Raw genomic sequence first — 22,393 nt, 5'->3', positions numbered from 1 at the left:
GAGCAGTAGTAAGCTCCACACCGGGCATACCGGATACACGGGGTAAGATTTCCAACCGCAGCGATCCCCCGTAGGGTCAATACACTTGCCTCTCACGGGAGTCACTGGGCTTTTTTTTACCTTTCCCCATAAATGTGTGTCCTTACTTCCTCTATATATTAAACACACACTCCCAGCAAGCTCAGAACCCCAAAAATTAGCCTCTCCCCCAAAAGACAGAAAAGCCCAATGCTACCTCCAATGTGACAAAAATACATAGTGACATACTTCAATATTCTCGTGAGTAAGGGTCATTTAGTTAAACCCTTTGGCCAAAGCGTTATAAGCCTGCAGCCACGTCATGGCATGACCAGTAAGTAGGTCTACAGAGTATTAGGACCTGCTTACTGGTCCTGCCTTGACGTGGCTGCTTACTGGTCATGCCTTGACGTGGCTGCTTACTGGTCATGCCTTGACGTGGCTGCTTACTGGTCATGCCTTGACGTGGCTGCTTACTGTTCATGCCTTGACGTGGCTGCTTACTGGTCATGCCTTGACGTGGCTGCTTACTGGTCATGCCTTGACGTGGCTGCTTACTGGTCATGCCTTGACGTGGCTGCTTACTGGTCATGCCTTGACGTGGCTGCTTACTGTTCATGCCTTGACGTGGCTGCTTACTGTTCATGCCTTGACGTGGCTGCTTACTGGTCATGCCTTGACGTGGCTGCTTACTGGTCATGCCTTGACGTGGCTGCTTACTGGTCATGCCTTGACGTGGCTGCTTACTGGTCATGCCTTGACGTGGCTGCTTACTGGTCATGCCTTGACGTGGCTGCTTACTGGTCATGCCTTGACGTGGCTGCTTACTGGTCATGCCTTGACGTGGCTGCTTACTGGTCATGCCTTGACGTGGCTGCTTACTGGTCATGCCTTGACGTGGCTGCAGGCTTAACGCTTTGGCCAAAGGTTTTAACTAAATGACCCTTATTAATGAGAATATTGAAGTATGTCACTATGTATTTTTGTCACATTGGATGTAGCATTGGGCTTTTCTGTCTCTCTCTAAATACTGTATGTTATATCCAGCAGTGGAAGTCTCACACAAACTCCGTTTTAACCTGATCAGTACCCCGGTTTTTCAACAACATATATATATTTAAAGCTGCAGTTCAAGCTGCCGTTTTTGAAAAAATATATATATTTTTTTTTTTTCCCCATTCAATATGTGCATCAATACAATCTGCACACTGACAAGTGATTAGCTAAGCAGCAGATCGATCCGTTCTCCTGTAATCGATCGCTTGCTCCGGGTTATTTAATTCAGTTCTTGCACAGCATTCTGGGCAATGTAATCCTGGAATATGATTGACTGGGCAGTTACTAGATACAATTGGTGCACTGCTAGAGAGAAAGGGAGGGGGGCTCAAGAGCCAGAGCCTATCGGAAGGGGAAGACACTTTGGAAATGCTTCCTACATTAGAAACATTAAAAATGTCTATAACATTTTTTTTAAATGCTACAAGTATTTTCTCATAGTACAGAACTGATTTATTTAAAAAAAAAACAAAAAAAACCACAATGTAATTTCCTATGAGCTTATATTCGGTTTACAACACATTGTAACAACAGACAATACTTACTTTAGTAATGCAATGATACATTGTAGCTGCTGAGTTACACTGGCTGAAGGATTCATTGAAACTAAAAGGCAGCCATTAAGTGAACCCAGGGAAGCAGGATCTCTGCAGTTCGAACACGGGAGAACCAAAAGCAATCGGCAGCTTAGGTAATAGGTTTCCAATTTGATCTTTTTTAAAGCAATGCTGTGAAGGAGGCAGCCACGAATCAGCCACGAATCAGCGCCACTCGCTGTGCTAGTTCTAAACTAGGTAACTTTCTCTGCAACAAACCCGATGTGGCTTGGCTGCCACCTTGTTAATATTGTGTAACCGTTGCTCCCCGACTCCGAAAACAATAACACTGAGTGTGCAGTCCGGTTCAATTCCCAGTCTCGGCTCCTTGTGACCTTGAGCAGTCACTTTATCTCCCTGTGCCTCAGGCACCAAAAACATAGATTGTAAGCTCTGCAGGGCAGGGACTGTGCGAGCACAATTTCTATGTACAGCGCTATACAAGAAAATTGACACTAAATAATTACCACCTTTAGGGGCAGTTATTGGTAGCAGAACAGCAATTACCCAAGATCTAAAATCCCAACTTTAACAATGATACATTGCTTTTTATAAGAAACGCTTTACTTATTACAGTGCGAATCACAATGAGTCTTCGTGTTCTGTGGGCGTAAGCGACGCGGAGACGGCCTACGCGGGACTGGAACACCGTCCATCAGACGCGACGCGGACTGCAAAAGTTACAAAGGGGTTTTATATTTCGTCTTGAATTTATTTAGAATTTTAAAAATTTGCCAAAAACTTACAATATATTATCGAATGAATGAGATTTCTCCCAAAAAGTCCCAACACATAAATAGAAGCAATAATGCAGATCTGGCTCAGAGTTACAGCGACACGTTCCTCTCTTGGAAGGTCTCCCGCCAGCTCCTTGGTGCTAATTCTAGCTCAGCAGAAGTGGCCGATCGCGCAGCTCTTCGTCCCAAACTCTCTGTTGAAGCCAGGAGAGGTTTATGGCCGAAACACACGATCGTCGGATATAGGAAAAACTCTTTGTGTTCATGAAAGAGCGGTGTAAACAGCGGGGTGCGACGCCGTGAGGTATGAGTTGTCCGGATCCGTTACGCGCAATCCAGGTCTTCATCCGCCATCTCCGCTTCAGGGGGACACAGCTCATCCAGGGCAAATTCTGAAACAGACGGGAGGTTGTGCGAGTGTGAGCGGGAGAGCAGAGAGACGGGAGGTTGTGCGAGTGTGACCAGGAGAGCGGAGAGACGGGAGGTTGTGTGCAAGTACGAGCAGGACAGCGGAGATACGGGAGGTTGTGCGAGTGTGAGCATGAGAGCGGAGAGACGGGAGGTTGTGCGAGTGTGAGCAGGAGAGCGGAGATACAGGAGTTTGTGTGAGCATGAGAGCGGAGAGACGGGAGGTTGTGTGAGTGTGAACATGAGAGCGGAGAAACGGGAGGTTGTGCGAGTGTGAGCATGAGAGCGGAGAGACGGGAGGTTGTGCGAGTGTGAGCGGAAGAGCAGAGAAACGGGAGGTTGTGCGAGTGTGACCAGGAGAGCGGAGAGAGGAGAGACGGGAGGTTGTGCGAGTGTGAGCAGGAGAGCAGAGAAACGGGAGGTTGTGTGATCGCGAGCAGGAGAGCGGAGATATGGGAGGTTGTGCGAGTGTGAGCAAGAGAGCGGAGAGATGGGAGGTTGGGTGAATGTGAGCAGGAGAGCAGAGAGACGGGAGGTTGTGCAAGCGTGAGCAGGAGAGCAGAGAGACGGGAGGTTGTGCAAGCGTGAGTAGGACAGCGGAGAGACGGGAGGTTGTGAGATTGTGAGCAGGAGAGCGGAGATACAGGAGGTTGTGTGAGTAGGACAGCGGAGAGACGTGAGGTTGTGCGAGTGTGAGCAGGACAGCGGAGAGACGGGAGGTTGTGCGAGTGTGAGCAGGACAGCGGAGAGAGACGGGAGGATGTGCAAGTGTGAGTAGGAGAGCGGAGAGACGTGAGGTTGTGCGAGTGCGAGCAGAGAGCGGAGATACAGGAGGTTGTGTGAGTGTGAGCAGGACAGCGGAGAGACGGAAGGTTGTGCGAGTGTGAGCAGGAGAGCGGAGAGATGGGAGGTTGTGCGAGCGTGAGAGGTTGTGCGAGTGTGAGCAGGAAAGCGGAGAGACTGGAGGTTGTGCAAGCGTGATCAGGACAGCGGAGAGACTGGAGGTTGTGCGAGTGTGAGCACGAGGGAGGAGAGACAGGAGGTTGTGCGAGTGTGAGCATGAGAGAGGAGAGACGGGAGGTTGTGCGAGTGTGAGCATGAGAGAGGAGAGACGGGAGGTTGTGCGAGTGTGAGCGGAGAGACAAACGAGGTTGGGTGAGCATGAGCAGGAGAGCGTAGAGAAGGGAGATTGTGTGAGTGTGTGCATGAGTGCGGATTGACGAGAGGTTGTGCGAGTGAGCAGGACAGCGGAGAGACAGACGAGGTTGTGCGAGTGTGAGCAGGACAGCGGAGAGACAGGCGAGGTTGTGCGAGTGTGAGCAGGAGAGCAGAAAGATGGAAGGTTGTGCGAGTGAGCAGGAGAGCGGAGAGATGGGAGGTTGTGCAAGTGTGAGCAGGACAGCGAGAGACAGGCGAGGTTGTGCGAGTGTGAGCAGGACAGCGGAGAGACAGGCGAGGTTGCGCGAGTGAGCAGGAGAGCGGAAAAATGGGAGGTTGTGCAAGTGAGCAGGAGAGTGTCGAGAGACGGCCGAGGTTGTGCGAGTGTGAGCAGGACAGCGGAGATACAGGAGGTAGTGCGAGTGTGAGCAGGAGAGCGGAGATACAGGAGGTTGTGCGAGTGTGAGCAAGAGTGCGGAGAGACGTGAGGTTGTGCGAGTGCAAGCAGGAGAGCGTAGATACAGGAGGTTGTGCGAGTGTGAGCAGGACAGCGGAGATACAGGAGGTTGTGCGAGTGTGAGCAGGAGAGCGGAGATACAGCAGGTTGTGCGAGTGTGAGCAAGAGTGCGGAGAGACGTGAGGTTATGCGAGTGCGAGCAGGAGAGCGTAGATACAGGAGGTTGTGCGAGTGTGAGCAGGACAGTGGAGAGACAGGAGGTTGTGCGAGTGTGAGCAGGACAGCGGAGAGACGTGAGGTTGTGCGCGTGCGAGCAGGAGAGCGGAGATACAGGAGGTTGTGCGAGTGTGAGCAGGAGAGTGGAGATACAGGAGGTTGTGCGAGTGTGAGCAAGAGTGCGGAGAGACGTGAGGTTGTGCGAGTGCGAGCAGGAGAGCAGAGATACAGGTTGTTGTGCGAGTGTGAGCAGGACAGCGGAGAGAGACGGAAGGTTGTGCGAGTGTGAGCAGGTCAGCGGAGAGAGGGGAGGTTGTGCGAGTGTGAGCAGGAGAGCGGAGAGATGGGAGGTTGTGCGAGCGTGAGAGGTTGTGCGAGTGTGAGCAGGAGAGTGGAGAGACTGGAGGTTGTGCAAGCGTGAGCAGGACAGCGGAGAGACTGGAGGTTGTGCGAGCGTGAGCACGAGAGAGGGGAGGTTGTGCGAGTGTGAGCACGAGAGAGGAGAGACGGGACTTTGTGCGAGTGTGAGCACGAGAGAGGAGAGACGGGAGGTTTTGCGAGTGTGAGCACGAGAGAGGAGAGATGGGAGGTTGTGCGAGTGTGAGCATGAGAGAGGAGAGACGGGAGGTTGTGCGAGTGTGAGCGGAGAGACAGACGAGGTTGGGTGAGCATGAGTAGGAGAGCGTAGTGAAGGGAGGTTGTGTGAGTGTGTGCATGAGAGCGGATTGACGAGAGGTTGTGCGAGTGAGCAGGAGAGCGGAGAGATGGGAGGTTGTGCGAGTGTGAGCAGGACAGCAGAGAGACAGGCGAGGTTGCGCGAGTGAGCAGGAGAGCGGAAAAATGGGAGGTTGTGCAAATGAGCAGGAGTGTGTCTAGAGACGGCCGAGGTTGTGCGAGTGTGAGCAGGACAGCGGAGATACAGGAGGTTGTGCGAGTGTGAGCAGGAGAGCGGAGATACAGGAGGTTGTGTGAGTAAGAGTGCGGAGAGACGTGAGGTTGTGCGAGTGCGAGCAGGAGAGCGTAGATACAGGAGGTTGTGCGAGTGTGAGCAGGAAAGTGGAGAGACGGGAGGTTGTGCGAGTGTGAGCAGGACAGCGGAGAGACGTGAGGTTGTGCGAGTGCGAGCAGGAGAGCGGAGATACAGGAGGTTGTGCGAGTGTGAGCAGGAGAGTGGAGATACAGGAGGTTGTGCGAGTGTGAGCAAGAGTGCGGAGAGACGTGAGGTTGTGCGAGTGCGAGCAGGAGAGCAGAGATACAGGAGGTTGTGCGAGTGTGAGCAGGACAGCGGAGAGAGACGGAAGGTTGTGCGAGTGTGAGCAGGTCAGCGGAGAGAGGGGAGGTTGTGCGAGTGTGAGCAGGAGAGCGGAGAGATGGGAGGTTGTGCGAGCGTGAGCACGAGAGAGGGGAGGTTGTGCGAGTGTGAGCACGAGAGAGGAGAGACGGGACTTTGTGCGAGTGTGAGCACGAAAGAGGAGAGACGGGAGGTTGTGCGAGTGTGAGCACGAGAGAGGAGAGATGGGAGGTTGTGCGAGTGTGAGCATGAGAGAGGAGAGACGGGAGGTTGTGCGAGTGTGAGCGGAGAGACAGACGAGGTTGGGTGAGCATGAGTAGGAGAGCGTAGTGAAGGGAGGTTGTGTGAGTGTGTGCATGAGAGCGGATTGACGAGAGGTTGTGCGAGTGAGCAGGAGAGCGGAGAGATGGGAGGTTGTGCGAGTGTGAGCAGGACAGCAGAGAGACAGGCGAGGTTGCGCGAGTGAGCAGGAGAGCGGAAAAATGGGAGGTTGTGCAAGTGAGCAGGAGTGTGTCTAGAGACGGCCGAGGTTGTGCGAGTGTGAGCAGGACAGCGGAGATACAGGAGGTTGTGCGAGTGTGAGCAGGAGAGCGGAGATACAGGAGGTTGTGTGAGTGTGAGCAAGAGTGCGGAGAGACGTGAGGTTGTGCGAGTGCGAGCAGGAGAGCGTAGATACAGGAGGTTGTGCGAGTGTGAGCAGGAAAGTGGAGAGACGGGAGGTTGTGCGAGTGTGAGCAGGACAGCGGAGAGACGTGAGGTTGTGCGAGTGCGAGCAGGAGAGCGGAGATACAGGAGGTTGTGCGAGTGTGAGCAGGAGAGTGGAGATACAGGAGGTTGTGCGAGTGTGAGCAAGAGTGCGGAGAGACGTGAGGTTGTGCGAGTGCGAGCAGGAGAGCAGAGATACAGGAGGTTGTGCGAGTGTGAGCAGGACAGCGGAGAGAGACGGAAGGTTGTGCGAGTGTGAGCAGGTCAGCGGAGAGAGGGGAGGTTGTGCGAGTGTGAGCAGGAGAGCGGAGAGATGGGAGGTTGTGCGAGCGTGAGAGGTTGTGCGAGTGTGAGCAGGAGAGTGGAGAGACTGGAGGTTGTGCGAGCGTGAGCACGAGAGAAGGGAGGTTGTGCGAGTGTGAGCACGAGAGAGGAGAGACGGGACTTTGTGCGAATGTGAGCACGAGAGAGGAGAGACGGGAGGTTGTGCGAGTGTGAGCACGAGAGAGGAGAGATGGGAGGTTGTGCGAGTGTGAGCATGAGAGAGGAGAGACGGGAGGTTGTGCGAGTGTGAGCGGAGAGACAGACGAGGTTGGGTGAGCATGAGCAGGAGAGCGTAGTGAAGGGAGGTTGTGTGAGTGTGTGCATGAGAGCGGATTGACGAGAGGTTGTGCGAGTGAGCAGGAGAGCGGAGAGATGGGAGGTTGTGCGAGTGAGCAGGAGAGATGGGAGGTTGTGCGAGTGTGAGCAGGACAGTGAGAGACAGGCAAGGTTGTGTGAGTGAAAGCAGGACAACGGAGAGACAGGCGAGGTTGTGCGAGTGAGCAGGAGAGCGGAAAAATGGGAGGTTGTGCAAGTCAGCAGGAGAGTGTCGAGAGACGGCCGAGGTTTTGCGAGTGTGAGCAGGACAGCGGAGAGACGTGAGGTTGTGCGAGTAGGAGAGCGGAGATACAGGAGGTTGTGCGAGTGTGAGCAGGAGAGACGTGAGGTTGTGCGAGTGCGAGCAGGAGAGCGGATATACAGGAGGTTGTGCGAGTGTGAGCAGGAGAGATGGGAGGTTGTGCGAGTGCGAGTAGGAGAGCGGAGAGACGGGAGGTTGTGCGAGTGAGCAGGAGAGTGGAGAGACGTGAGGTTGTGCGAGTGTGAGCAGGAGAGATGGGAGTTTGTGCGAGTGAGCAGGAGAGTGGAGAGACGGGAGGTTACATAGTTACATAGTAGATGAGATTGAAAAAAGACGTACGTCCATCAAGTTCAACCTATGCTAAATTTAGACAACAGATACGTTATCCTATATCTACACTTACTTATTGATCCAGACGAAGGCAAACAAAAAACCCCATTAAGGGGAAAAATTAATTCCTTCCCGACTCCAAGAATTGGCAATCGGATTAATCCCTGGATCAACATCCTTCCCATGTATACTTATTTGGTATATCCCTGTATACCTTTCCTATCTAAAAAGATGTCCAACCTTTTTTTGAACAAATCTATTGTATCTGCCATCACAGTCTCCATGGGTAATGAATTCCACATTGTAACTGCCCTTACTGTAAAGAACCCTTTCCTTTGTTGCTGGTGAAATTTCCTTTCCTCCAACCTTAAGGGATGGCCCCGAGTCCTTTGTACTGCCTGTGGGATGAATATTCTTTTGAAAGCTCCTTGTATTATCCCTGAATATATTTGTATAGTTATCATATCCCCTCTTAGACGCCTCTTTTCTAATGTAAATAAATCTAATTTAGCTAGCCTCTCCTCATAATTTAGAATGTCCATCCCCTTTATTAATTTGGTGGTTCTTCTCTGCACTCTCTATTTCCATAATGTCTTTTCTTAGGATTGGTGCCCAAAATTGTACTCCATATTCAAGGTGTGGTCTTACTAATGCTTTGTAAAGGGGCATAATTATGTTTATTTCCCTTCCATCCATTGCCCGTTTGATGCAAGATAAGATCTTGTTTGTCTTTGCAGCTACTACATGACATTGGGCACTATTGCTAAGCCTGCTGTCTACAAGCACTCCTAAATCCTTCTCCATCAAGGATTCTCCCAATATATCTCCATTTAATTTGTAAGTCGCCTTCTAATTCTTGCATCCCAAATGCATAACCTTACATTTATCTGTATTAAACCTCATCTGCCATTTACCTGCCCACGTTTCCAGTCTCTCCAAGTCCTTCTGAAGAGAAATTACATCCTGCTCTGATTCTATTACCTTACACAATTTAGTATCATCAGCAAAGATGGAGACTTTGCTCTCGATCCCAAACTCAAGGTCATTAATAAACAAGTTAAAAAGCAGGGGTCCCAGTACCGATCCCTGAGGTACTCCACTCACGACTTTAGCCCAACCTGAAAAAGTTCCATTTATGACAACCCTCTGTTGTTTGTCCTTTAACCAGTTTTCAATTCAGGTGCATATATTATTACGGAGTCCAATTTTCTTTATTTTGTACACCAACCTCTTGTGTGAAACCGTATCAAAAGCCTTTGCAAAATCTAAGTAGACCACATCCTCTGCATTACCCTGGTCTAAATTCCTACTTACCTCCTCAAAGAAACAAATAAGGTTAGTTTGGCAAGATCTATCCTTCAAATATCCATGCTGACTATTACTAATAATTTTGTTTTCCATTAGGTATTCCTGAATATAATCCCGTATTAAACCTTCAAGTAGTTTCCCTACTATTGAAGTCAGGTTACAGGTCTGTAATTTCCCGGTTGTGATCTAGCTCCCTTTTTAAATATAGGCACCACATCTGCTTTACGCCAATCTTGTGATACTGAGCCTGTGGAAATGGAGTCCTTGAATATTAAATATAATGGTTTGGCTATTACTGAGCTTAACTCCTTGAGAACTCTTGGATGTATGCCATCAGGGCCAGGTGCCTTATTTACTTTAATTTTTTCAAGTCGCTTATGAACTTCTTCCTCAGTTAACCAATTGTTCATTAATATGGAGGTTGTGGCTTCCTCCTGTGGCGCTACTATTGAACTTGATTCTTCCCTGGTAAACACAGAGGCAAAGAATTTGTTTAATACCTCAGCTTTTTCCTTATCTCCAATAATCTGCCTACCCATCTCACACTGAAAGGGTCCTATATTTTCTTTTCTCATTTTTTTGTTATTAAGGTACTTAAAGAACTTTTTAGGGTTGATCTTACTTTCTATTGCAATCCTTTTTTCATTATCCATTTTTGCTCATTTGATTGCCCTTTTGCAATTTTTGTTACATTCCTTATAATTCTGATACGATGTCTCTGTCCCTTCTGACTTAAAGAATCTAAACGCCTTCCTCTTCTTGTCCATTTCCTCCCCTACCTGTTTATTTAGCCACATTGGTTTTGACTTATTTCTTTTATACTTATTACCCAAGGGTATACACTGATAATTGTGCTTTTCTAACAATGTTTTAAAGACTGCCCATTTATCTTCTACATTTTTCCTGCAAAAACATCATCCCATTGTATTACTACTAGATTAGACCTCAGTTTATTAAAATCTGCCTTTCTAAAGTTTAAAGTCTTTGTTGAACCCAAGTAATCTGTTTTTTGATAATGTATTTCAAATGAGACCATAAGCGTTTTGAAAAAATTAAAGTAAATAAGGCACCTGGCCCCGATGGCATACATCCAAGAGTTCTCAAGGAGTTAAGCTCAGTAATAGCAAAACCATTATATTTAATATTCAAGGACTCCATTTCCACAGGCTCAGTACCACAGGATTGGCGTAAAGCAGATGTGGTGCCTATATTTAAAAAGGGAGCTAGATCACACCCGGGGAATTACAGACCTGTAAGCCTGACTTCAATAGTAGGGAAACTACTTGAAGATTTAATACGGGATAATATTCAGGAATACCTAATGGAAAACAAAATTATTAGTAATAGTCAGCATGGATTTATGAAGGATAGATCTTGCCAAACTAACCTTATTTGTTTCTTTGAGGAGGTAAGTAGGAATTTAGACAAGGGTAATGCAGTTGATGTGGTCTACTTGGATTTTGCAAAGGCTTTTGATACGGTTTCACACAAGAGGTTGGTGTACAAAATAAAGAAAATTGGACTCAGTAATAATATATGCACCTGGATTGAAAACTGGTTAAAGGACAGACAACAGAGGGTTGTCATAAATGGAACTTTTTCAGGTTGGGCTAAAGTAGTGAGTGGAGTACCTCAAGGATCGGTACTGGGACCCCTGCTTTTTAACTTGTTTATTAATGACCTTGAGGTTGGGATCGAGACCAAAGTCTCCATCTTTGCGGATGATACTAAATTGTGTAAGGTAATAGAATCAGAGCAGGATGTAATTTCTCTTCAGAAGGACTTGGAGAGACTGGAAACGTGGGCAGGTAAATGGCAAATGAGGTTTAATACAGATAAATGTAAGGTTATGCATTTGGGATGCAAGAATAAAAAGGCGACTTACAAATTAAATGGAGATATATTGGGGGAATCCTTGATGGAGAAGGATTTAGGAGTGCTTGTAGACAGCAGGCTTAGCAATAGTGCCCAATGTCATGCAATAGCTGCAAAGGCAAACAAGATCTTATCTTGCATCAAACGGGCAATGGATGGAAGGGAAGTAAACATAATTATGCCCCTTTACAAAGCATTAGTAAGACCACACCTTGAATATGGAGTACAATTTTGGGCACCAATCCTAAGAAAAGACATTATGGCACTAGAGAGGGTGCAGAGAAGAGCCACCACATTAATAAAGGGGATGGACATTCTAAATTATGAGGAGAGGCTAGCTAAATTAGATTTATTTACATTAGAAAAGAGGTGCCTAAGAGGGGATATGATAACTATATACAAATATATTCAGGGACAATACAATGAGCTTTCAAAAGAACTATTCATCCCACAGGCAGTACAAAGTACTCGGGGCCATCCCTTAAGGTTGGAGGAAAGGAAATTTCACCAGCAACAAAGGAAAGGGTTCTTCACAGTAAGGGCAGTTAAAATGTGGAATTCATTACCCATGGAGACTGTGATGGCAGATACAATAGATTTGTTCAAAAAAAGGTTGGTCATCTTTTTAGATGGGAAAGGTATACAGGGATATACCAAATAAGTATACATGGGAAGGATGTTGATCCAGGGATTAATCCGATTGCCAATTCTGGAGTCAGGAAGGAATTAATTTTTCTCCTTAATGGGGTTTTTTGTTTGCCTTCCTCTGGATCAATAAGTAAGTATAGATATAGAATAAAGTATCTGTTGTCTAAATTTAGCATAGGTTGAACTTGATGGACGTACGTCTTTTTTCAACCTCATCTACTATGTAACTATGTAACTATGTAACTATGTTACCCAAATGTTCCAGGACTTGAATATTTGTTATTACTTCTACATTGTTTGATATGACCAAATCCAGAACTGCCCCTCTCCTGGTTGGTTCCTCAATCATTTGGGTCATATAATTGTCTTTAAGCACCCCCAAAAACCTGTTTCCTTTTGTTGTAACGCTCATCTCATTGCCCCAGTCTATGTCTGGATAATTAAAATCCCCCATTATGCAAACATGACCCAGTTTTGATGCCTTCTCCATTTGCAAAAGTATTTTAGCTTCCTCAATCTCACAGATATTTGGTGGTTTATAGCATATTCCCACAAACATTTTCTTTATACTTTTACCTCCACTGCTAATTTCTATCCACAAAGTCTCTACATTTTCATCATTCCCTTCATAGACATCATCCCTTATAATAGGTTTTAGATCCGGTTTAACATATATACATACTCCACCTCCCCTTTTATTTGTTCGATCCTTCCGAAAAAGGGAATAACCCTCTAAATTAACTGTCCAGTCATGAGTTTCATCCCACCATGTTTCAGTAATGTCTATGATATCATACTGCTCCCTTGCAGCTATTAATTCAAGCTCCCCCATTTTATCTGTCAGGCTTCTTGCATTAGCAAGCATGCATTTCAGTTCTTTTTCAGCCTGTACTATTATCTTATCTGCTCCTTCCTTTCTGTGCCCACTTGGTTTAGTCTTTAGAAGTTTTCTAGTATTATCTGTATTTACTATGGGTGTCTCACTGCTTGTCAAACTCGCACTTGCCCCCATTCTACCTCCATAACCCCTTGTATCCTCATCTATTCAGTTCATTTAGGTTGTGTGAGTGTGAGCAGGACAGCGGAGATATAGGAAGTTGTGTGAGTGAGCAGGTTGTGTGCGAGTAGGAGAGCGGAGAGACGGGAAATGTGCAAGCGTTAGTAGGACAGCGGAGAGACAGGAGGTTGTGCGAGTGTGATCAGGAATATATATATATATATACACACACACACACACACACACACAGTGCAGTTATGCTCACAGCCCCATGCTCTGCACCGTCTACCTTCGCTCTCCTTCAAGACGTTGAACTTCCTGAACACGGCTCGGACCCCCGGCATGGCCTGATCGTACTGGTGCAGGACCTCCAGGCAGTGCTCGCTGAAGTGCTTGTCCTTCTGGGAGAGGCCGTGCAGCAGCAGCACCGTGTCCCGCAGAAACTGCACCACTCTCCTGTGCGCCGTGCGCGGGCTGTGGGCGGAACGCCGGACCCCGAGCCATTCCTGGTGCAGCATGATGACCAGAGTCTTTACCACCTGCGGCAGGAGGAGAGCACGCAGTCAGGGGGGAAGGGGGGGGCTACGCGGGGTCTGAGGACAAAGGGGAGCCATTCTACCCCGCCCCATCCCCCCCTTAACCCTTTCCCGAGAGAGGGTCCGCCCAGCGAACATGGGAAGCAGCCTTTACACACGCATGTACATGTCCAAGTTACAGGGGCCAATGCATTGAAGCAGCAATCTTTTAACTTGCCTGAACCGAGGGTCCCGTGGTTCCCTGTTTATCACCCCTCTCTCTGGGATGCACAGGGGGTCACCTCTCTCTGGGATGCACAGGGGGCCTCCCCTCTCTCTGGGACGCACAGGGGGTCTCCCCTCTCTGGGACGCACAGGGGGTCACCCCTCTCTATGGGACGCACAGGGGGTCTCCCCTCTCTCTGGCATGCACAGGGGTCACCTCTCTCTGGGACGCACAGGGGGTCACCCCGCTCTCTGGGATGCAGAGGGGGTCTCCCCTCTCTCTGGGATGCACAGGTGGTCACCTCTCTTTGGGACGCACAGGGGGTTTCCCCTCTCTCTGGGACGCACAGGGGGTCTCCTCTCTCTCTGGGACGCACAGGGGGTCTCCCCTCTCTCTGGGACGCACAGGGGGTCTCCTCTCTCTCTGGGACGCACAGGGGGTCTCCTCTCTCTCTGGGACGCACAGGGGGTCTCCTCTCTCTCTGGGACGCACAGGGGGTCTCCTCTCTCTCTGGGACGCACAGGGGGTCTCCTCTCTCTCTGGGACGCACAGGGGGTCTCCTCTCTCTCTGGGACGCACAGGGGGTCTCCTCTCTCTCTGGGACGCACAGGGGGTCTCCTCTCTCTCTGGGATGCACAGGGGGTCTCCTCTCTCGACTGTTTGTTTTCTTTGAGGCTGACAGACCAGGATCTGGCTATCATTCCCAGCCTTCTAAACTACACACGTGTCACATTTAGTGAGCCATCCGTGATAAGCCCCCCTAATTAAGCCCTCTTTGTAGATCAGCAGACACAGGAAGGGTCTTGGCCTGTCATAAAAAACTATTATTGTATGTTTAACACAATTTCAAACCAACGTTAACCCCTGAGGTATCAGATCGATGAAAATACTACCCCCCACCATTTTTATTACACCCTGCTTCAGTACAGGTGGCTGTGTCGTCGACTGAGCCACCTGTGCTGAAGCAGGGCTATCTGTAAAACCCGAGGCCTGAGATCCTGGCCCTTGAGGACTGGCGTTGCCCGCCCTGCCAAATGGTGTATCAGGAATTCACATTCCCCAATAAACAAAATGAATTTAGCGTGGGTTATATCCTCTGCTGTTACCTTGAAATCCCAAATTAAGAAACGAATCCATCAGCGCTGTACAGTTTATATATGGGGGGGGCGGGGGAGGGACAGCGTTTCTATCTCCTTATTACGGCATCAGCTGGGTACTTACCTCCCTGTTGCACTGACATTTCTCCCCAGAGAGGTCGCTGTTAGAGCTGGGACCCTGGACCGAGAGCTTAGTCAGGAACCGAACCACCTAGCAAGAGGAATGGCAAATCTGGTAACATATTTCTAGACAAACACGCAGATACCCAGTAAGCTCATAATCAATATATACTACAAACAAACATAAAGAGAGCCCAGTGCTACATCCAATGGCAACTGTAACTTCACTTACCTTAGCTAACAGCGACGCTGCGCCATGGCAACGTGACGTCACATGTCCCAGCAGCGCCATTTGACGCAGGAGCCGAGAGAAGGGGGAAGGAGAGTCTCCCGGTCATTCTTGAACACTTGGCTGGTACAGGACCCTAAGGATTCCCCCATAACCCCAGGGCCAGCCCGAGCCTATATACCCAGCATAGCTATACATCGCAGCACGTTTATATCCAGGGAGGCGGCCTCCTGCTCATGGAGTGGTTCACACGCTTCTCTCCTACTAAGGAGGGGATTGATGAGGTTTTGCTCCGTGCAGCGGATGAAACCCTTACAGAGGAACCGTGCATGAAAGATAGAGTGAGAAGGACTGAGCCACTGATTGAGCCACATGTGCTGAAGCAGGGATATCCTTAAAACCTGATCTGTTGTGGCCCTTGAGGACCCTGCCCCAAGGATTAGCCCCAAACGTTAAAAATTGGTCTCAGTGGCAGGATAAATACACATTCCTGTATCTGCAGATACCATGAGAAAACCGGATGCAAGTTATACCTCATGTTCTAACTGGAGCCAGCGCGGTTGCGATGCGGACTTGTCTGGCCGGGAAGTGACGTAGGCGTACAAGGCGCGCAGTACACAGCTTTCTGCACAGGGAGGAACGGCACTTAATTATAGGTACAAACAGCAGATCTACTGGCGAATATAGTTGTAGCACAATTATAGCCCAAAGTGGACTTTCGGATCCATAAAAAGTGCAGAAAAGATGGAGATGCAGAGTAAAACGCATTCAAAATCCAGAAACCCAGTTGTCACGTGTCTGGTAAAATTGTCCCCCCACCCCGCCCCCCACCATTACCACAGCCCATATCACAAGCCTGTCCCACAAACATTCACCTCCAGCACAGGGGTGTGAAGCGCTGATACCTAATCAAATTGTCCACTTCATATAAGCCGAGCAGGGGACGGCACAGCCCCAGAGCGGCCAGATGTGAAAGTGAATATTTGGAGGTGGACTTTAATCTGCCTGGAATCGTAACTTTCTGCTTTCAAAGCTCAGCTGAACCCCCCCCCCCCCCTCTTAAAGGAAACCTCTTGTTAAACATTCTACATCTGCGTCGCCCCAAAGGCAGGTGCCTGATGGGGTTCCCCAAGAGCTGCTCCCCCTCTGCACAGAACCAGCGTGCTACGGGTTAATATCTGTGTTTGCTATGTGTTTGGTGAACCCAGCCCACTGGAATGTTAATGACCCTGGAGGACAAAGGACTTTGAATGCAGCTGTGGTTTCAATCTGAACCCCTTCAGTGTACATGTGCGTCGCCCCAAAGGCTGAAAGCTGAAGGGCAGCAAACGGTGTGAGCCGTTTGCTGATGTTTGATAATGTTAAAGCTGCTCTATTTCAATGTGAAACTCACCAGGCCTTTATCCCCTGCACCTAATTGTCCAACTCTATCTGTCCATGAAATGTCCGTGAAGTGTCTGTATAACCCTGTTCTTTTAATGTAACCATGTATTGTTATAACTCTGTGCCCAGGACATACGTGAAAACGAGAGGTAACTCAGTGTGTTACTGAATGGGAAAACATTGTATAAGATATATTACCCCAAACAGAGACATTCACCCCAAAAAGTAAAAATATCCAGAGCCCTTACCCCAACCCCTGTCCACCAATCAAGCAAGTTCTTAAATGCTCCCAACCCATAGCCCGGTCCATAAATGTTTCCTCCCCTGCCCACCAACCAAACAAGTTTTACTAACGAACATACAGAGCTCTGGGTAAGGGCGCTATATAAATGTTATAAATAAGTAAATAAATACTCTGCTAAGAACTCCAGATGCGCAGTGACCGCCCGACTGCACTTCTAACAATGCAGTTACTCCTGCGTCAGTACGCCTCCTACATAACCTTTACTCCTGCGTCAGTACGCCTCCCTACATAACCCTTACTCCTGCGTCAGTACGCCTCCCTACATAACCCTTACTCCTGTGTCAGTACGCCTCCCTACATAACCCTTACTCCTGCGTCAGTACGCCTCCCTACATAACCCTTACTCCTGTGTCAGTACGCCTCCCTACATAACCCTTACTCCTGCGTCAGTACGCCTCCCTACATAACCCTTACTCCTGCGTCAGTACGCCTCCCTACATAACCCTTACTCATGCGTCAGTACGCCTCCCTACATAACCCTTACTCCTGCGTCAGTACGCCTCCCTACATAACCCTTACTCCTGTGTCAGTACGCCTCCCTACATAACCCTTACTCCTGTGTCAGTACGCCTCCCTACATAACCCTTACTCCTGCGTCTGTACGCCTCCCTACATAAGCCTTACTCCTGTGTCAGTACACCTCCCTACATAACCCTTACTCCTGCGTCAGTACGCCTCTCTACATAACCCTTACTCCTGCGTCAGTACGCCTCCCTACATAACCCTTTCTCCTGCGTCAGTACACCTCCCTACATTAACCTTACTCCTGCGTCAGTACGCCTCCCTACATAACCCTTACTCCTGCGTCAGTACGCCTCCCTACATAACCCTTACTCCTGCGTCAGTACGCCTCCCTACATAACCCTTACTCCTGCGTCAGTACACCTCCCTACATAACCCTTACTCCTGCGTCAGTACGCCTCCCTACATAAGCCTTACTCCTGTGTCAGTACACCTCCCTACATAACCCTTACTCCTACGTCAGTACGCCTCTCTACATAACCCTTACTCCTGCGTCAGTACGCCTCCCTACATAACCCTTACTCCTGCGTCAGTACGCCTCCCTACATAACCCTTACTCCTGCGTCAGTACGCCTCCCTACATAACCCTTACTCCTGCGTCAATACGCCTCCCTACATAACCCTTACTCCTGCGTCAGTACACCTCCCTACATAACCCTTACTCCTGCGTCAGTACGCCTCCCTACATAACCCTTACTCCTGTGTCAGTACGCCTCCCTACATAACCCTTACTCCTGTGTCAGTACACCTCCCTACATAACCCTTACTCCTGCGTCAGTACGCCTCCCTACATAACCCTTACTCCTGCGTCAGTACGCCTCCCTACATAACCCTTACTCCTGTGTCAGTACGACTCCCTACATAACCCTTACTCCTGCGTCAGTACGCCTCCCTACATAACCCTTACTCCTGCGTCAGTACGCCTCCCTACATAACCCTTACTCCTGCGTCAGTACGCCTCCCTACATAACCCTTACTCCTGCGTCAGTACGCCTCCCTACATAACCCTTACTCCTGCGTCAGTACGCCTCCCTACATAACCCTTACTCCTGTGTCAGTACGCCTCCCTACATAACCCTTACTCCTGTGTCAGTACGACTCCCTACATAACCCTTACTCCTGCGTCAGTACGCCTCCCTACATAACCCTTACTCCTGCGTCAGTACGCCTCCCTACATAACCCTTACTCCTGCGTCAGTACGCCTCCCTACATAAGCCTTACTCCTGCGTCAGTACGCCTCCCTACATAACCCTTACTCCTGTGTCAGTACGCCTCCCTACATAACCCTTACTCCTGCGTCAGTACGCCTCCCTACATAACCCTTACTCCTGTGTCAGTACACCTCCCTACATAACCCTTACTCCTGCGTCAGTACACCTCCCTACATAACCCTTACTCCTGTGTCAGTACACCTCCCTACATAACCCTTACTCCTGTGTCAGTACACCTCCCTACATAACCCTTACTCCTGCGTCAGTACGCCTCCCTACATAACCCTTACTCCTGTGTCAGTACGCCTCCCTACATAACCCTTACTCCTGTGTCAGTACGACTCCCTACATAACCCTTACTCCTGTGTCAGTACACCTCCCTACATAACCCTTACTCCTGTATCAGTACGCCTCCCTACATAACCCTTACTCCTGCGTCAGTACGCCTCCCTACATAACCCTTACTCCTGTGTCAGTACACCTCCCTACATAACCCTTACTCCTGTGTCAGTACACCTCCCTACATAACCCTTACTCCTGTTTCAGTACACCTCCCTACATAACCCTTACTCCTGTATCAGTACGCCTCCCTACATAACCCTTACTCCTGTGTCAGTACGCCTCCCTACATAACCCTTACTCCTGCGTCAGTACGCCTCTCTACATAACCCTTACTCCTGTGTCAGTACGCCTCTCTACATAACCCTTACTCCTGTGTCAGTACGCCTCCCTACATAACCCTTACTCCTGCGTCAGTACGCCTCCCTACATAACCCTTACTCCTGCGTCAGTACGCCTCCCTACATAACCCTTACTCCTGCGTCAGTACGCCTCCCTACATAACCCTTACTCCTGTGTCAGTACGCCTCCCTACATAACCCTTACTCCTGTGTCAGTACGCCTCCCTACATAACCCTTACTCCTGTGTCAGTACGCCTCCCTACATAACCCTTACTCCTGCGTCAGTACGCCTCCCTACATAACCCTTACTCCTGTGTCAGTACGCCTCCCTACATAACCCTTACTCCTGCGTCAGTACGCCTCCCTACATAACCCTTACTCCTGTGTCAGTACGCCTCCCTACATAACCCTTACTCCTGTGTGAGTACGCCTCCCTACATAACCCTTACTCCTGTGTCAGTACGCCTCCCTACATAACCCTTACTCCTGTGTCAGTACGCCTCCCTACATAACCCTTACTCCTGCGTCAGTACGCCTCCCTACATAACCCTTACTCCTGTGTCAGTACGCCTCCCTACATAACCCTTACTCCTGTGTCAGTACGCCTCTCTACATAACCCTTACTCCTGCGTCAGTACGCCTCCCTACATAACCCTTACTCCTGTGTAAGTACGCCTCTCTACATAACCCTTACTCCTGTGTAAGTACGCCTCTCTACATAACCCTTAGCTTGTAAGCCCTTTGGGTCAGGGTCTCCTTTAGCCTTATGTTGTCATGTACCTGTTGCCCTTATTCCCCTTGTTTCTACTGCATTTACCTCCTATTGTCCTGCTGCCAAGTGCTGAGTACATGGTTAGTGCTATATAAATAAAATGATACATATGACGATCGTGCCATATAGTCTCCCGGGGGAGTGTCTACAAAGGACCGAAAAACCAAACGTTCCAGTGACTACAGTTACCTACCGGAGCGAGAACAGAGCAGGTCAGCCAGTTTCTGGTGGTCAGTCAGAACGGCCAGCAGCCGGACGGTCATGTGGGCCACTGACAGGGGAGACTCGGGTAACAAACATCGCAACAGCGCCGGCCTGGTGAACAAGCTCTGAAAACTGGAGAGATCGTTGTGGGATTAGCGGACACGTTCTGGAAACATCACAGCTCGGTGTAATGTGTCAGATCCGGTCAATGTCTCATCCTTCCTCTGCTCAATCCCAATGAGAAAACTCTACATACTTCCAACACCAACAAGCAAGGAGTAGGAGAACAGCAGCAAACTGATGTTGCACTCAAAAAACGTCATTTTCTTTGCCACCGAGTCAAATAAAGAACATTGTGTGACCTCACAAGCAGACGCTTTCCCACTGGGATATCCAATGGCTTACATAGAGGATGAGGTTGAAAAAAAGACGTACGTCCATCAAGATCAACCTATGCTACATTTACACGACAGATACTTGATCCTATATCCGTACTTACAGTATAGTGATCCAGAGGAAGGCAAACACAAACCCCAGTGACAGATCTGAAAATAAATAAATTCCTTCCTGACTCCAAGAATTGGCAATCAGATTACTCCCTGGATCAACATCCTTCCCATGTTGTTATTGTAGGGGCCCGATATATGGCCGTAGCTCAAAGTCCACTCGTGCATACAAATATAGGCTCATAAAGTGAAAAGATAAAAAGCACCCACAACTCCTCCATTATAGTGACTGTAATTACAAGAAGAAGAAGTGCTAACGTGATAATCAACACGGGTACGACTCCTGGGGCAGCTGCTGCTCCCACATTAGGGTCTCCCCCTCCTCCGGTCAAAAGGGTTAATTCTGGATAGTTCTGAGTTGCGCTCTCTCCTAGGTGTATATATAGAATAGAAATAGACCTGAAGCCTGTGTTATTGGATGTCGTGTGAGCGCATTGCTATCTTCATTTGCGTGTCAGTTTAGTAAGCGATTTGACCCGATACTTTCTGTTCTGTCTTTGATCTCTTTGAGCAGATACGACTACAAGATTTTCCTGGCCGTATACAAAGTCTAAATATATGAAAAGGCGCGATCATCGCATGAAACGTGAGTTTAAAAGGTAAATGTTATAGTTTAGTTGCTGTAATAGCGGTGTGTGTGTATCGTACACACACACACACCTTGCAGAGATTGCGCCTCAGAACTATAAGAAATATATACACCCCACACCACGCACACACACACTGCCCTGGGCGATTGGTCAGTCTCCTGAATTTACCCAGGATTTCAGGAGTCTCCCCGTCATTCCTGAACACTTGGCAGGTACAGGGCCTCAAAGATTCCCCCATAACCCAAGTACCAGCCCGAGCCTGTATACCCAGCATAGCTATACACCGCAGCACGTTTATTTCCAGGGAGGCGGCCTCCTGCTCGTGGAGTGGCTCACACGCTTCATTCCAGCTAAGGAGGGGATTGATGGGGTTTTACTCCGTGCTGCGGATGAAACCCTTACAGAGGAACCGTGCATGAAAGATGGAGGCAGAAGACCAGCTCGTGTTTTTTTTTACCTGGTCAACAGTTCATATGGGGAATTTTCTGCCAGCTTCACCAAGACTCGGAGGGTTTCATTTCGGACCACGTCCCTGTGGCAGGTCACGGACAAGGAGCACAAGGGCTGGACCAGTTTTTTAAACAAAGAATGTGGACTTGGCTCCTCAACGACTGTCTCTGGCGGCCTCAACGTCCTAGACTCCTGGCCTGCCTCTGAAGTGGGGGCGGCCGGCGGCCCTGCGCTTGTGGTGCTCTGCAGCAAGACGCTCACCGTGTCGAGGCTGTAAAACACTAAGTGATGGAGGATCCCGAGCGAGGCCAGTGCGGGGTCCACGATACTCGAGAGGGAATCCTCGGTGCTGGAGGCTACGCTTCGTCCGGTGCTGGAGGAGGAAAGAGACTGGTTTTCGGAAAGGCCGGCGCCCGACTTCTCGAAGGTCCGCAGCGCTTGGCAGTAAGCGGTGATGTGATGCTCAACCAGGGGAAGGAGGTGGACAGCTCCGGGGAGACGGCCGAGCTTGTTCAGGTGGAATAACCCGCCCCGGCTTTGCACTTCTCTCTTCTCTGCTGGGTCTTCGCCCATCGCGATGGCGTTCAGCCCGGTGATGGCCAGTTTCTGAGCGTCCCTTAGAGCGGAGCTGCGTGGGGGAGGCAGGACACTGCAGGTGGAGGATCCGGTGGTGCTGAGTAAAGAGATCACAGTTACATTCTGCTTATTAAAAAGGAGCAATACATGCCGGTTTGGATTTTTTTTTTTTTTTCCCTTTATTGGTGTCTTTTAAAGCACATACATGTAGATATTGATATAACATTCACAGCATAGCATGACAAATCGTTGTAAAATACAGGCACACGGCAGTGAGGAATTCTGAGACACACAATAAACCTTTT

At 49.1% G+C, this 22,393-nt stretch overlaps 1 protein-coding gene across 3 annotated transcripts in view; it reads right to left on the bottom strand.

The window, feature by feature from the left end:
• Positions 1–1,560: 1,560 nt before the first annotated feature.
• The window catches only part of ATRIP (ATR interacting protein), a 51,498-nt gene continuing 30,665 nt past the window's right edge, over positions 1,561–22,393 (bottom strand). For all 3 annotated transcript variants that reach the window (XM_075573811.1, XM_075573812.1, XM_075573814.1), the window contains exons 9-14: positions 21,520–22,185; positions 19,956–20,098; positions 15,422–15,513; positions 14,664–14,750; positions 12,991–13,240; positions 1,561–2,799 (exon numbers count right to left, since the gene is read on the bottom strand). In XM_075573811.1, coding sequence (XP_075429926.1) covers positions 2,732–2,799; positions 12,991–13,240; positions 14,664–14,750; positions 15,422–15,513; positions 19,956–20,098; positions 21,520–22,185 — 1,306 coding nt within the window. In that variant the 3' untranslated portion in view covers positions 1,561–2,731. The remainder of the gene's footprint in view (positions 2,800–12,990; positions 13,241–14,663; positions 14,751–15,421; positions 15,514–19,955; positions 20,099–21,519; positions 22,186–22,393) is intronic.

The sequence above is a fragment of the Ascaphus truei genome, chromosome 17, assembly GCF_040206685.1.
Source record: "Ascaphus truei isolate aAscTru1 chromosome 17, aAscTru1.hap1, whole genome shotgun sequence".
Classification (NCBI taxonomy): Eukaryota; Metazoa; Chordata; class Amphibia; order Anura; family Ascaphidae; genus Ascaphus; species Ascaphus truei.
This window is presented reverse-complemented; position numbering and strand designations above follow the sequence as displayed.